This window comes from Physcomitrium patens, chromosome 22, assembly GCF_059467195.1.
Source record: "Physcomitrium patens ecotype Gransden chromosome 22, ASM5946719v1, whole genome shotgun sequence".
Taxonomy (NCBI): Eukaryota; Viridiplantae; Streptophyta; class Bryopsida; order Funariales; family Funariaceae; genus Physcomitrium; species Physcomitrium patens.
In genome coordinates this window covers 10,823,154-10,837,360 of record NC_143431.1, presented here as the reverse complement: position 1 = coordinate 10,837,360, position 14,207 = coordinate 10,823,154, and the positions used below count along the sequence as shown (strand labels likewise).

At 39.9% G+C, this 14,207-nt stretch overlaps 1 protein-coding gene and 1 long non-coding RNA gene across 6 annotated transcripts; one reads left to right on the top strand and one right to left on the bottom strand.

Annotated features, from left to right (window-relative positions):
* The first annotated feature begins 4,287 nt into the window (after positions 1-4,287).
* LOC149986646 (uncharacterized) lies at positions 4,288-6,103 on the top strand. 4 transcript variants are annotated; one of them, XR_016499936.1, is made up of 4 exons: positions 4,288-4,610; positions 4,720-4,832; positions 5,046-5,321; positions 5,464-6,103. It is a non-coding gene; the product is annotated as an uncharacterized LOC149986646 (long non-coding RNA). The 4 variants fall into 4 exon arrangements; XR_016499938.1 differs by having other exon boundaries at positions 4,296-4,610; positions 5,053-5,321; XR_016499935.1 differs by having other exon boundaries at positions 5,046-6,103.
* A 506-nt stretch (positions 6,104-6,609) lies between these two features.
* LOC112275141 (putative BOI-related E3 ubiquitin-protein ligase 2) lies at positions 6,610-9,668 on the bottom strand. 2 transcript variants are annotated; one of them, XM_024505214.3, is made up of 4 exons: positions 8,616-9,668; positions 8,324-8,466; positions 7,753-8,153; positions 6,610-7,545 (listed from the first exon to the last, which is right to left on the bottom strand). In XM_024505214.3, the coding sequence occupies exons 1-4, from the start codon at positions 8,666-8,668 to the stop codon at positions 6,991-6,993; spliced, it is 1,152 nt and encodes a 383-aa protein (XP_024360982.1). In that variant the 5' UTR covers positions 8,669-9,668; the 3' UTR covers positions 6,610-6,990. The 2 variants fall into 2 exon arrangements, with proteins under 2 accessions (XP_024360982.1, XP_024360979.1); XM_024505211.3 differs by having other exon boundaries at positions 8,653-9,668.
* Between the last annotated feature and the right edge of the window lie 4,539 nt (positions 9,669-14,207).

Here is a 14,207-nt window from a genome sequence, read left to right as displayed (position 1 = left end):
TAGTATTCTTAGCTAAGACATATATATATATAACATTCATATTCTTAGCTAATATATATATATATATATATATATATACATATATATATATATATATTCTCTAATACAAAAACAAAAGAATCATGTTTAAGTTATTTACATTAATGAATTCTTGTTGTTTTGTACTATTTTAATGCTCTACCTCATGCATCTTGGTTCTCATTACAATATCAATCTTCTTATGTATAAAATAAAATACTAAAGTCTATGTTATTAGACCACATGCTAACACCATTCTTTTTACAAATGTAAAACTTACTTAAATCAATTATTCCTAACACTTATAGTCTGATCACAAAAAAATAAAAATAAAATAAAATAAACAATAATAACAATATGGTCATTGCTTATTTATTCTTTTTCACATAAAACATATAATTAAAATTTAAGAATTTTATATCACTAATATAATATTCTACCATTGCATCATAGTTCTATAAGAAATGCACAACTAAGCATTAGCTCTCTATTTACCTTGCCAAAAGCATTAGTTATTGCTACACTTTTTAATTCTAAGAGTAACCTATGTGCTATAGCAAATATTATATGTATATTTTTTTGTTCCTTTTTAGTTATTTATTGATTTTAAAACTTATTAAAATTGAAATAAAAACTTCATATTATTGATATTTGAAAACTCTTAACTATAGATTGTGATTAGTAGCCATTATTGGCAATTATATGAGGTACTAAAAGATTGTTTAGTTAATAATGCATTTGGAATTAAACCAAAAAAATGATCATTCTTAAAAAAAAAAATCTATATATATATATTACTATATTTTTAGAAACAATGTCTATTAAATTTATTTTAACTTGCATAGTTGATTAATCTATAATTATTTAAATATTTTAGAATAATATTAAATTTGATTATGTAATTATTTATTTATCTTATTTTAAGTTTAAAATATGTGACAATAATCTTAATTTTAAATTTAAATTCAAATAATAAATAAATAACTAGAATAGAATAGAATAGAATACTAAAAACTTTTTATGTTTTTAGTATGTTTCACAGCAAATATATATTTTTCAAACATGACTTTAAATTAGAATAAGTAAAATATATAAAGTAACTTATATATATATATATATATATATATATATACATACTAAAAAAATATGTTTTGTGTATTTTCAACCATGTATCTTTATCTCACCTCAATGACTTGCTTTAGTAAGTTATTCATGAGCCAGAGGAAGAGGTCCTATATATATATATATATATATATACATGTATACTTCAAATAAAATTCACATAATTTTTCACAGTTGCTCTTTTCATTCTTTTATTTTATTGTACCCAAATAATAGAGTCAATCTAAAATACAAAAGCTAATAATTAAATCAAAATTTTATGATCAAAGACTGAAATCAAAACACATTTAACTTTTTATATTTGGATACACAACATGCATTCTAAATCACAATCCACATATCTTAAAACTCTAAACACAAATCCCACAGTTTTACAAGTGTGATTAGATTTTTGAACACACACACACAACATGAAAAATACACTTTCTGGAACAAAAACGAAACAAAAATTCGATGAACACAATCAGCAAAACGAATTAACCACGATAATTGAACAAGATCACGATGGCGAAGAATATGAAACTTCAGAGGGAGAGAGTGTTAATCTGGACGAATTTGAGGGTGATTGGCTTGAATGGCTCCTTGAGATGTTTGATGAACAGACGATTAATTGCCATCTCTGAATTCTCGCAAACCAAATCAGATGCGGTGCTTGTTCACCATATTGTCGATGGCCTCTCACAGAGAGTCGCTGGTGATCGGAGAAGGGGCTCACAGAATTTAAAAATTCCACACAATTTCGATTACATTGTCCTTCGTCCGACTCTGAACTGGCCTTTGGGAAGACCCTCCCCAAGCGCCGCGAGATCGTCCGTGAAAATTGGCAGGAATTGTACGCCATTCGAAGGAAATTCTCGAGCATCGACGCGATCGAGGCATCGGGAGACGAGAGGAGCCGTTGGGTAGACTAAGGATATGCTCCATGGAACCGTGTGCGCGCAACGGTACCTTCACAACGGAGTTGCCGAATCGCAGATCATGGCCAGTTCACGCGCGGCGAAATTTGTACAGTTGGGAGAGATGAGTGACGAGTCCAACTTTGCTTTGCCACAAAGTTGATTCTCACGGCGTGGATTCTGGATGGAAAGGCGCGTTCGTTGCGCTTCCATGACCCCCGCGATGCCGCGATGCCACCATTTGCTGTTGCTGCGGCAGCAACGATTGCGACCACGACCCCTATTTGCCCTCGTAGGAGAGGAAATTCTTACCGACAATAGGGTGTCGGTAGAGTTTACGGGCTTGGCTCCTAGGGAAGGATGAAGATAATGGTCTTGTAGTTGATATCACTCAGATTTTCAACCAAAATATATGTATTACTAGGGGTTTTGTCTTCATATTGATTATGGGCAAGCTAAAAAAAAATTAGCGTAATAGATGTGAATTTTTAAGAATAACTTTGAGGTATAAAGGATTGGGTCAATTCACCCTCAGGTTAAGATGTGGAGGAATGATTAGTAAGTTTTTATTTTTATTTTTATTAGAAAATTTGGACAAGTTCTAGATATATATATATATTTTTTTATTTATTTATTTATTTATTTATTTGCCACTTTTCTTTCTTTCTTGCATTTTTACTTTTTACTTTTTTTCTTTTTACATACTCAAATCTATTGTTTTAAATAGTTTTAAAACTTGTTTACAAACAAAAGATTTGAAATCATATGTTGTCAATATACATTTTGCAAAGTGCCATGTTTATAATATATCTCCACAACTTTAATCAAGAATAAAGTTGAATTTATAGATAAAAAATATTTTAAAATTTTTATAAACAGTTATAATTGTTAACATTTGATTTTTTGATTTTTTGATGAGCTGATACCAAAATGATTTAACTGTGTACAAAATACTTATAGCAGTACAGAAACTAATAATATTAACTATGTTTTTATTAATGTATATTGACTTCAAAATTTTCCCAACCAAAAATACCAGTTTTCTCTTATAATAGAGACCATACCACATATTTGTTTTGTAATTGTAATGTCAGTTATAACCCATTCTTAACAAGAACAATCATTTTCTAAAAAATTGACAACGAAGTAAAGCTGTCATTGATATATATATATATATATATATATATAGATATGTTGAAATTTGATTACGAATTTAGGTGAATAAATTCATAACTTGTGTGTTCTAAAATTAAATATTACCGCATGAAAATAGGATTTTTAAATAATATTATATTAGAAAAATAAATTCAATTCCTTGGACATACTATCTAATCAAGTGCATACAATAGACATCTTCGCAACCAATAATTCAAGACTGCTTGTCAAAAAATTCATTTCATACACATTCATAAAAACTACTCAATAATTTATTTGGAAATAACTTGCACATGTTATGTTATGTTATTTTTTTTTATTTTTCCCCTTCTTCTTTACAGATTGAAATTTCGATTCTAAAATCTCTTAATTTTTCAACTTTGTAATGTTCGACACATTAGACACATTTAGACACATGTGGTATTTAGTACCATTAATGAACTTAAACACCTGAGGCATGCACGTTACAATGTCATTCCACTACAAATTCTTTTTTTAAAAAGTATTAAAAAAAGTTAATGTTATCATATTTTACCATGCCAGAGAAAAAGATTAATCAACGCCTGACTTCGAAATACAAGCAAATATTAATGTACTGAAGTACAATACTGTTTTACTTTAAAACAGCCTACAAATGTTCATCCACACAATCCCATTCATCCATACATACATAAAGACGTTCATCTATCCATGGGACCAGCCAACTCCCAGGGGAAGTCCTTTCGGATTCCCGCATGTGCCGACGTGGGTTCGATCCCCAACTACAGCCCTAAATGCTGGTCGCCATCATCATACAAGTGCTACGAAAGTCAGCCGAGATTTAGGATTTTCGAAAACGACGGCAGTGGACTTATAGGACGGGGTTTGACTCAACCGCGGGCACCGAAGCCCACACTCCCTTCAAGTTACACAAGGTCCAAGTTTTTGTCCACACTAGAAAAAAGAAAAAAGAAAAAAAAGGGGGCTACATACACCCAATGCGTGAGCAAGCAGAATCACTGGTTTTGAAATTCAAACCTGCGCGAATCCCAGGACCCACCTGGATGGGGTTGAAACCATGAGTGTGAACGAAGGCTTTGTTGAGGAGACTGAAGATTTGTTTTTCGGTAGTAGTGGATAATGATGATGCTGCTGATGTGTTCGAATTTTGTCCATAAGAAATCTGGAGAATGTTTCCACACTGATATCCTTCGCTTCGTTGGGGTAGTCCAAAGACTAGAAGTGGAAAACAAACGACGAAATCAGACAAATCCTTAACCTATGTTCTTAAGTGAGGCAGTTTCACTTATGGTTTGGGTCTCCAGTCGGATTCGGGAACCCTTTACAGCACGTTTGTTCTATATGTAGTAAATGGACGTGGGTGGTGGATCTCGGCTGCGGATCCTGTGATGGGAAGGATCAACTCACAACATGAACGAGGTGGAGTATCTTTTACCTTTCTGTTTGTTTGTTTTTGTTTTTGTTTTTTTGGTATTTTACTTTGTATTCTTATGCAATTTAGTTTTTTAATTTTCAAAACCGAGTGCAGGGGACTCAGGAGGGGCAGTAACTTGCATCAGACGGCGAGTCCCAGCAGTGCATCACACCTCACTCTTCGTCGACGAAGAATCTGAGCACACAAGAAATCTCTCCAGATACAGGGTCTGTAGCAGTGTTGAATTCAATAGCGAAACCTGACAATCGTACAAATCTTCAAAGACTAATAAGTTAATTAGATTCTGATCAAGGGGCATGCCAATAATGTGTGTAGCAGGGGAATAATTACAGATGACTGGTTCACGTTGTTTTTTCGTCCGGGTTCTGTGAGGTCGTACACCTTCAAACATGCAGCACCTTGATTTTTGTTTTTTAAAGTTCGCAGGCAGGGTATTGCACAAGAGCGCAAACTTAGGAGCATCTGCAAGTCCGATGTGGGAATGCTGAATCGATCTGAGCAGCATGCAGCTTGTAGCCCAAGCGTATCTTGCAGGCGAGGCAACGTGCCACAGACAGTCCTGCACCCCATGACTTCACAACTTCCGATCATCAGGCAGACTTGAATTCATCACTATCAGTCTGCCGCACATGGCAAGTAGGAAGACATCGCCTCACAATTTGTAGAGGGGAGTACCACGGCAATTGGTGGTTCAGGTGAGCACCCAGATGAGGACATACCAGTGTGCACACCATGCTATCGGACAAGGCCATTAAGTTGTTCGCATCAGTCTTCTTACGCAGCGTGTACAATAATTGGATTCCTTACTGGCCGGTCCGTGAATGATTGTACATGAAGAGCCTGCCGGGGAGGAGGTGTGACCTCGTGCGGCGGAGGAGGGTCTCGAATCGATCAGGGTACATACAGCCCAGCCCCTTTCAGACACTCTTTCAATCAGCCTGCGTCGCGAGCACAATCCTTGGCACTCCCCCATAAACTCCTGGAGTCCAATCTGAGGCTAATCACAAGAAGTTACGGTTGCAGGGACCTCACTCATGGAGGCTCGCTGAAATCTGAAAGTCGCTGTCCTGACCACCGTCAGGTTCTGACCTATGCCGTGACTAGAGCTGATGAGAATCCGGAGTGTGATCTGGTGGCAGGAGCTCGTCATGCGTAGTACTGCGGACCAGAAAGGAGAGAGAGGACATGCACACAGTTTGGCCCTTCCTTCCTTGACCCACTCGCAGTAACTTCCGGGGAGATAGAGTTGCCCATGCCTTTGACGACGCCTCTTGATATGCAATGGGTCTGCACTGCACTGTTTGACGAGTTGAATGTTGCAATCAGAGTACAAACTGCTGTCGGTAGATTAAAGCTGGCGCTACGGTGAATTGTGAGGACGTGACAACGGACATGTAAGTTTGTAAGACCACAAATGCCACACGCTTATCGAGGTACTAGTTGAATGGACATCGATCAACAACCATGCTCCAGTAAAGTGGTGGTGAAACCAGTGATGATTGTGAAGGCGCTCCCAATGTCCATGTGAAGCGTGCCGTGATACATCACCTGAAAGACTGATGTGGGTTATAATGAGAAGGGCCAACACTAACTCACCACAATGCACCATATGTGCACTTCGTAGTAGGTCATTGCTCTCACACAGTACAAGAGACACAAAAAGCATTGCGCTCCTACCCCCTGATGGACGGCAAGATAGCTTGTTCAATACACACCTACTTCAGTATCATCACCTTTTTGCAATGCCTCTTCATAGCATCACTCCAATTGGTATATCCTACGCTGATGCTGCTGAGCATTCATGCGAAGAACGCAGTTGCCGCAAACATGGCCACAGAACACACAATGCCAAGGCCACACGACACAACAACCAAGGGCTGTGTTTTCCAGATGAAGAAGGGCATATCAGTCCTGTGTCGGGCGATGGACTCAATGGAGTCGATCAATTGGCAATATAATCGATCAACTTTGAGGCACCAACAGTGAGATAATGGATCACTAAAATGTGATAAACCTTCTAGAACTGCAAAAAATTGGGGAGCATGTACATCGTAAACGGAGGTTGGTCGCACTAACAAGTAAATGGCACACTGCAAAACCTTGACACGCACCCACAGCAGTGGCGCATGCAAATTGAATAAACCTTATCCTATCTATCCACATTTGCCCTTTCTCTTAAGAGAAAAATGAGTGGTGATAACTCTAAATCGACCATCCGACATGGTGATCGACTAAACATCTGTTGATTGTATGTAGACACTCATCTGTGGACTGCTGTATGATTCATATAATTGCTCTATATATGTTGGTGCCCTATCAGCCCCACGATTGGATTCCTAGGGTTAAGAAAGGATTGGTTCCGATTCAGGACATGTACACTTGCACGCTGGCGTTCTTGGGAGTTCGGCAAAGAGGGCAAGCGTGAAGCTGGCCTTCGCAGTCTTGGCACAGACACAGGTGCCGGCAGGGCAAGAGCAGCACAGAGACGTCATTGCATCGGCACACCCTGCAAGTGCGCTGCTCCCGGAGCTCCTTGTTTTCATTGAAGGTGCGAGTGTGGGCGTCGTTGCGGTCATCCACGTATGAGGACGCGCAGTCATCCGCCTCGCTATCACCGCACCCTTCCTTGCTTTGCTCCCTGCTCAGCGGGTAGCCCTGCTGCTGCTGCTGGGTCTGGTGCAAATTGGATTTAAGGACGGTCATCATGGCCTCCGTTGTGCGAAGCTTGTTTTGCCAGTGATGCGATTCAGCGTTGAGCTGTGTGAAACGCTCCATCAATTCTTGGTTCTGGCGCTTCACTTTCTCTACTTCCAGATCCTTTTCGCGTAGCCTGCGTGAATATCTTTCCTCCACTGCAGCTACAAGTTGGCGTGAGTGACGTTGCCTCTTCTCTTCGAGAAAGGCCTTCAGTTGCTCACTCTGCAAAGATAAATTTTGTTAAAAAACCAGAGTTCGAATTTCGTAATCGGGTTGTTGTCCTAATCGGAACTGAAAGATGTACAAAAACCTAACTTGGCATTTCAAGAGTTCTTCGGACAATGGGTCTGATAATCTAAAGGTAGATCAATCCACTCGGCAATGGCATCCCCATGAAACCGATAGCAGGGCATGGTTTTCACAAGGTACCTGAATTTTCAGAAGGTGATCAATCTCATTTCTTTCTTGCTGCAAATGCGTGCCAAAACTCTCGGTCATGCTTGAGACAGAATTCTTGGTAGCCTCAACTCGTCCGCTGGTAGAGACGGGGGAGCTAGAGCGTAGCCGGTCATCCTCAAAGGTGAGACGCAATCCCGTCGAAACACCTGTTGATTGTGGGTTCACCACAGATCCAGGACCAGTATTCTGATGGAAATCGGACACGCTGTTCATCAGAAGCTGCCGTTGCTGCAGCCATTGGCTTCGGAGCTCCTCTGTTTCTCGTGCTCTTTTCCTTGATCCAAGAAGATTGCTAGCGGCGATTTCCTTCTCGGCACCATTCAGATGGGAGGCATCAACCTGTGGCGCGTAACCCTGATGCACGCCTACAACTGTAAAAGCAAGAGAACAAAACAAATCAATTCATCAGCCCCGATTCGCGAACAATGAGAGGAGGGGGGGGGGTCAGCATTTCATCAAGGAATTGAAAGAGATCGAGGCATGAAAGCGCAACACGTTTCTCCATTAACAAATTCAGAGATGTAGTTGTCCGGGGACTCACGTTGATTGAATTGACGAAACTGATTGGATCCGATCATCACGGTCGACGGAGTCTGGAACTTCCCAAGGTTGAAAGAATTCTGATTAATACCACCGGCCGTCAAGAAGCTACGGTGGTCTTCATCTCCAGCCACAGTCCGGGTCCTGATCCAATTAAGCGCACAAATCAGCTTGACAGCCCATCGTGTCGACCACGGAGAGAGAGGGAGAGAGAGAGAGAGAGAGAGAAGGCTCTTCAGATCATTGCACAAACTATCCAAATCCAGAAGAAGTCGAACAAATGAGAAACGCACATTCGTCCGGGTGCAAATCCAAGGAGACGATCAAGACCTGTTGGTTCCGTCATCTGTGAGAATAACGTTGGCCGGGTATTGTGATTGCACTGCCATTGAGCGTAATGCCAATTTCCACACCCCCCTGTGCTGACGCCAAATAGCTACAATCCGGGTGAATTCTACGAGCCCCCGATGGCAATTACTCCGTCACGTCTCTCTTCGCAGGCAGGATTCAAAAATAATAATAATAATATAATAATAAAAGAACACACACACACTTGTTCACTGCCTATCTCCAGCATATAGCTTCTTCTCCCAAACAACCGCGTTGTCCTTTGAATACTACCCGAGGTGAAGACGACAGGATACGACCGGCGTCACAAAGGTACCTTTCTTCGAACAATCTCCCCAATCACAACGAGCATCCAAAGTCTCGTAATGGGTGAAGGACTAGCAAGACGCAAAAGGAGTGAGGACCAGATAGGAGCGTATGAATGAGCTCGATCTTAGCATTTTCTTCCTCGCCAATTGTAAAGGCGAGCAGTAACGCCAAAAGGGAAGTTCCAAGAGGTGCAGGTAGTGGACGTTCTTCGGGTCACCAGGAGAATTAAAAGGCAAGACACAACGCACACATGACACGGGAGGGGAAAGTCTTAAGACTGCGGTATAGCGGACGCGAGGACCTCACCACTAAGAGCGATGTCAAGAAGACATACACTCCAGCACCACTCACACAAACTCTCTCACACACTGCGGATGACGGACAAGAGAGAGAATTGTCAATTATGGACGCGATTAGACGAACAGTGAGAGTGAGGACGTTTACGATTTGACAGGTGAACTCATTTCATGCACACTATCTCCCTTGTGTAGTTCATCACTCAGCACTGATCACTTGAAGCAATTCTGTGTGTGAGTCCCTCTGTCAGTCTCTCTCTCTCTCTCTCCCTCTCTCTTTCTCGCTCGTACACAGTCACCCCCTCACTCTATCAATCTTACTCTCGTTTTGTCCCTCTCAGTGACCCTCTGATCAAGTTCGATTTCAGCTTCAACATCTGCAGCCCTGTCTGCCTGCCACCCAACTGATGACCTCTGGGAGGGTTGATCACCTGTAAGGAGGAGGTCCGCCTCATCATCACTCGTCAGTCGTCGCCACTGGACTTTTCATACGACATTATCCTGAGTGTGTTCCTCTCGTCGCATGCCATAAAAAGCCCAGTTCGCTCCGTGATGCCTGGCATTCGGAGCAGTCTGACGAACCTTAACTCAGGTGCTTAACTTGCGTCATTAATTTTAATAAGTCAGTTGAATCCCTGACAAGGGAAAATTGCAGGGAGGGGAGGGAAGGGGAGGGCACCCACCACCGTTTCTCACCAGCCCCTTGCAGCCTGCTCCGGCAAACCATCCAACCAACCAACCAACTAAATAACCGGCTAGGGAAGGAAAAAAAAAAAAAACTGTTCCACCCTCCTCGACGAACACGCTGCCGAGAATAAAAATAAGAAAAAGAAAGATTTTTCTTTTTGATAATTATTAATTATATTGAAACACACATTCAACCCATCTGGCCACCTGCGTCGTGTGAATCGGAACCTAATCCGTGGGTCGCTTTCTGATCCGCGCCGCGCTCCCTCCGGATTGCCGGCTGCCCTTCTCATTCAGCTTGGCCCTGCCTGACTCCCTGCCTGCCTCACGCCACGCCTACTTGCCCCTCCCTCCCTTCCTCCCCCCCGTCCCTCCGTCCGCTTAGTCGGGCGCTACCCGTTTTGTGAACAACCCAGCTTAGTAATCCCCTCTCTCTTCGTTTTTTTTCTTTTGCTTCGCTTCCTTTTTAATGTGTTTCTTCCTTTGCCTTCTTCCATGGCCAGCTGGCTGGCTGGCAGCTGCTGCTGCACTTGCCCGCATGCAGGCTAGGTTGAACCCATCTCTCAAATCGTCTGCACCTGCTACAAACCAGGCTAATCTGCCGTCTGTGTTGTCTGGATTAGCCTAGACTCCCTCCCCCTTCCCCTTCAATCCCTTTCCTCGCCGCTCCAGGGGGGGCTCCTTCGCCGTGACGCATCCACCACTGACTGCTGCCTGCCAGTGGAAGAGAGGAGAGGTGGCAGAGGCAGTGTCGCCGCTTGCTTGGATTCTGGGCCTCCCTTCGCTGCCACGGCTTTCAAAGCCCAAGAGGAGGAACGGAGGGACAGGGAGGAGAATGCAGCAGTCCATGCACCACGACTTTACAGAATCAATGAATGAATGAGTGAATGTATGAATAAATAAACATGAATCAAGATCTGCCTTGGGTGAAGCTCCCCTCGCTCCCTGTGAGTAATGTGACTGCATGTGAATGCACCCACTCTTCTTCCTGCTTCTTTGCCATGCCATGCCATTCCATTCCTTTGTCGTTCCTCTTGTTTGCAGTTTCCCTGGTATAGTCATGTTTTTATGATTGACATTGTGTGCCTTCCAAAAGTGTTGTGCTTTTTACCCCAATCGAAGAAATTACATTGATTCACAATTTCTAAACATTCTTGTTTCATGATTCTTGAAGAGCCTCTCACTCATCATGAGATGGATAGTGTTGGTAGATGTTTTTGCTTGTTCGCATATTCTTTTTCTCATTTTTGTGATTCTTTTTCATTAAAGAGATGAACATTAAAAACAGTACAAATAAATCACAGATGTTTTGACATGTTGCATTTATTTTTTTGATGTTGTTGTTATTATTTAATCAATAACACAAAGAGTGTAAAATAATGAATTTAAAGATTAGGATTTATTCATTTCAAATATTGTGGGTATGTATATATATATATATATATATATATATATGAATGTTAAATAGACCCAAGTTTTTATTAAATTGACCTATCTATGATGAAGAATATGGTGATCATGGTGAATGTGGTTGGTTTTCATTGGTTTTGGATTTAGCAACAAAAAATGGATCCAGAGGGTTTTTTTTTTTTTTTTTTTTTAATTATTATTTATTAAGATGGGTGGATCAATTCAGTAAAAGTCATAGTCTATTTAATATTCTACTACACACACATCCATATATACATATATGTATACATATATATATATATATATATATATATATCACAATGGTATATTTTTTAATTTTATAAAAATATATAGATATGTTTGATTAGATTTGCATCAAATTTCTTATACAAAATCACCAATGGTAGCTTTAAGATTTCACTTTTGAAATGCCCATGGTTCAAATAAATAAATATATAAAGGCTCACACTCAATATATGAATTTCTCAAGTGAAGTTAATATTGCTACAACACCTGTTGAAGGAAGTATTTGTAGACATATACATGCATTGGGCCAAATATGAACATAAAACATAGTTTAAAAATTGAATTGGAATAATTTTCCTAATCAGCATTTTTGTCAAAATAGTGCCATTCATTTATATGGCAATTCATTAAAGTTCAATTAGGCAAATGAAAAATCCTAATGATCAGCTTGAATATATATATATATATATATATATATATACATACACATACAAACATACAAATTGATGGATTTAGTGAAAATTATTATTGTGTGTTGTTGTTGTTGTTGTTTTGTTTTTTTTGTTTTGTTTTGTTTTTTTTTTTTTTCTTATAGAAGAAAGAAGTAATAAAAACAATAAACAAATAATGTATACTACAGTGTTAGAACCTGGAAAGTAACATGCAGCTATAAAGTTAAAACAATGAATACAAAATGAAAACATTCAGGATGATTCTATAGATAAATATAATAGTATTTTAATTAGTCCAAAAACTGAATCTTGCTATTTATGCAATTCATCATTTAAAGTCATTTATTTTAAAGCCCATTTCGGTGGTCGGGTAAAAGTACTTTCCAACAAGTGTCATCCAAGCTTCTTTTTTCTTTTCTTCTTTGAATGCAAGAGATAAATGAATGTTGACATTCATCATGCAACGTCTTTGAGATTTTGGAGTCCTATTTTCGTTGGTAGATTCACTTGGTGAATTCAATCTTTCTTTTTGATATTTAATCCACACCCAACATAACTAATATGAGACATTTTTTACAATATGAGTTCATTAGGATATAGCCATCCAATATATTTCCATAAATTTATATAATTTAATAAAATGCAATGACACAATGAGGTCATTAATATTGAGTAATTAATAACACTAAAAATCATGGAGAAAGACTTTTAAAAAATACACAAAGTTTCATTTTAAGATTTTATCATAGTACCAACTTATTTTAATAATTATCCATGGAGAAAGGATGATGAACATAGTGCAAATTTAAAATGTATAATCATCTTCAACCAATCAACTAAGCACTCTATTACTTCCAAATATTATTCATTGAATTAACTTTATTTATTTATGTTTCTTCCAAAAATTTGGGTATTAAGTTTATCATTTCATTCACAAATGATTGAAGGCAACATAGTCATGCTTAGATCATGTGCATTGGAATTATAGGGATTATGCTAATCTTGGTCTTAAGGCAAAAGGAGGCCAAGAAGAAGACAAAAAATAATGAGAGAGTAGAGGAGTGTAAAGGATTGATGAAGTGTACAATGACAATAAGTTCACAATAGCACCAATTGTCAATGAACTCATTCATACACCATTATACTCCTCTTTACACACTCTCCCTTGTACTTTAATACAACCAAAGTAAAGATTAAGAAAAAACCTCCAACCCATGTTTGGTAAATAATAAACTTAACCCACCTCTTGTAATTTAATGCATAATCATATTTTGACGTGTGTTAGTAGAAGCTCTAATTGGTTTGCTTAAGTTTGCCCAAGTAGTCAGGAAAGACCATTGACGTTGGTTGAATGGAGGACAAAGTGGATGAATGTGGATGAATAATCGAAGTGCGAAGGTCCCATGGATGGATGAAGCGTAGGGATCGTGCTGGTTTTCTAAATAAGCTCCCGCTGATATCGTGGGTTACTCCTCGCAGCGGGGCTGGTGGCGTCGATTAACCACAATCTGTGTGTGGGTCTCCACAAATAATGGTCTTCTCGGTCTCGCTCGCTCACGACAATGATCAATTGACGCCCCACAAGCAGTAACAGCAGCTGCACAGTCCAACAATGGAGAAGAAGTCGGCGTGACGACACGGGGCACGCGCTTTCAGTGGCGCCGATGTGGAAGCTTGCAGGATGTGAGTGTAAGGCTCGTACGTGTTGCATTCAAAGCTTCTTAAAGGGAAAAAAAGTGGGAGAGCAGAGAGAAGGAGGGAGAAAAATCGTCCTCGACATCCCAGGTTGGTGCCCCGCCCGCCCCGCAGAGACCGATGCACGAGCCGGCCCCCCGGTGAGTCAATGCCGTGATGGATTGGATACAGACAAACCAACGCATGGGGAGGGACACTATTGGAACCGCTGGAGATTGTGGCGTTGAAGTAGCTATCTAGCTAGCCGCCATTATCCTTCAGAAAAAAAAGCGGAATTGGACTGCTCCGCTTTCGTCGTTCTCTTCCAGACAATGCGACGCACACACCAGAGCCTTCTAGAAGCTTCACCCACTTCGCAAAGGGTCTCCCTCTCCAGCCAATTGCAAGTTGTGGATAGATTAGACCCCGAGGAGCTAAAACCCATCAAAGCACTTCACTGTGC

Bases quoted from the DNA above. Each gene is read 5' to 3' on its own strand.
- LOC112275141 (XM_024505211.3), bottom strand. From the start codon at position 8,711: ATGGCAGTGCAATCACAATACCCGGCCAACGTTATTCTCACAGATGAC. The intron at 8,154-8,323 runs GTGAGTCCCCGG...TTGCTTTTACAG, and splicing joins GTTTCGTCAATTCAATCAAC to TTGTAGGCGTGCATCAGGGT. The intron at 7,546-7,752 runs GTACCTTGTGAA...TTATCTTTGCAG, and splicing joins ATCACCTTCTGAAAATTCAG to AGTGAGCAACTGAAGGCCTT.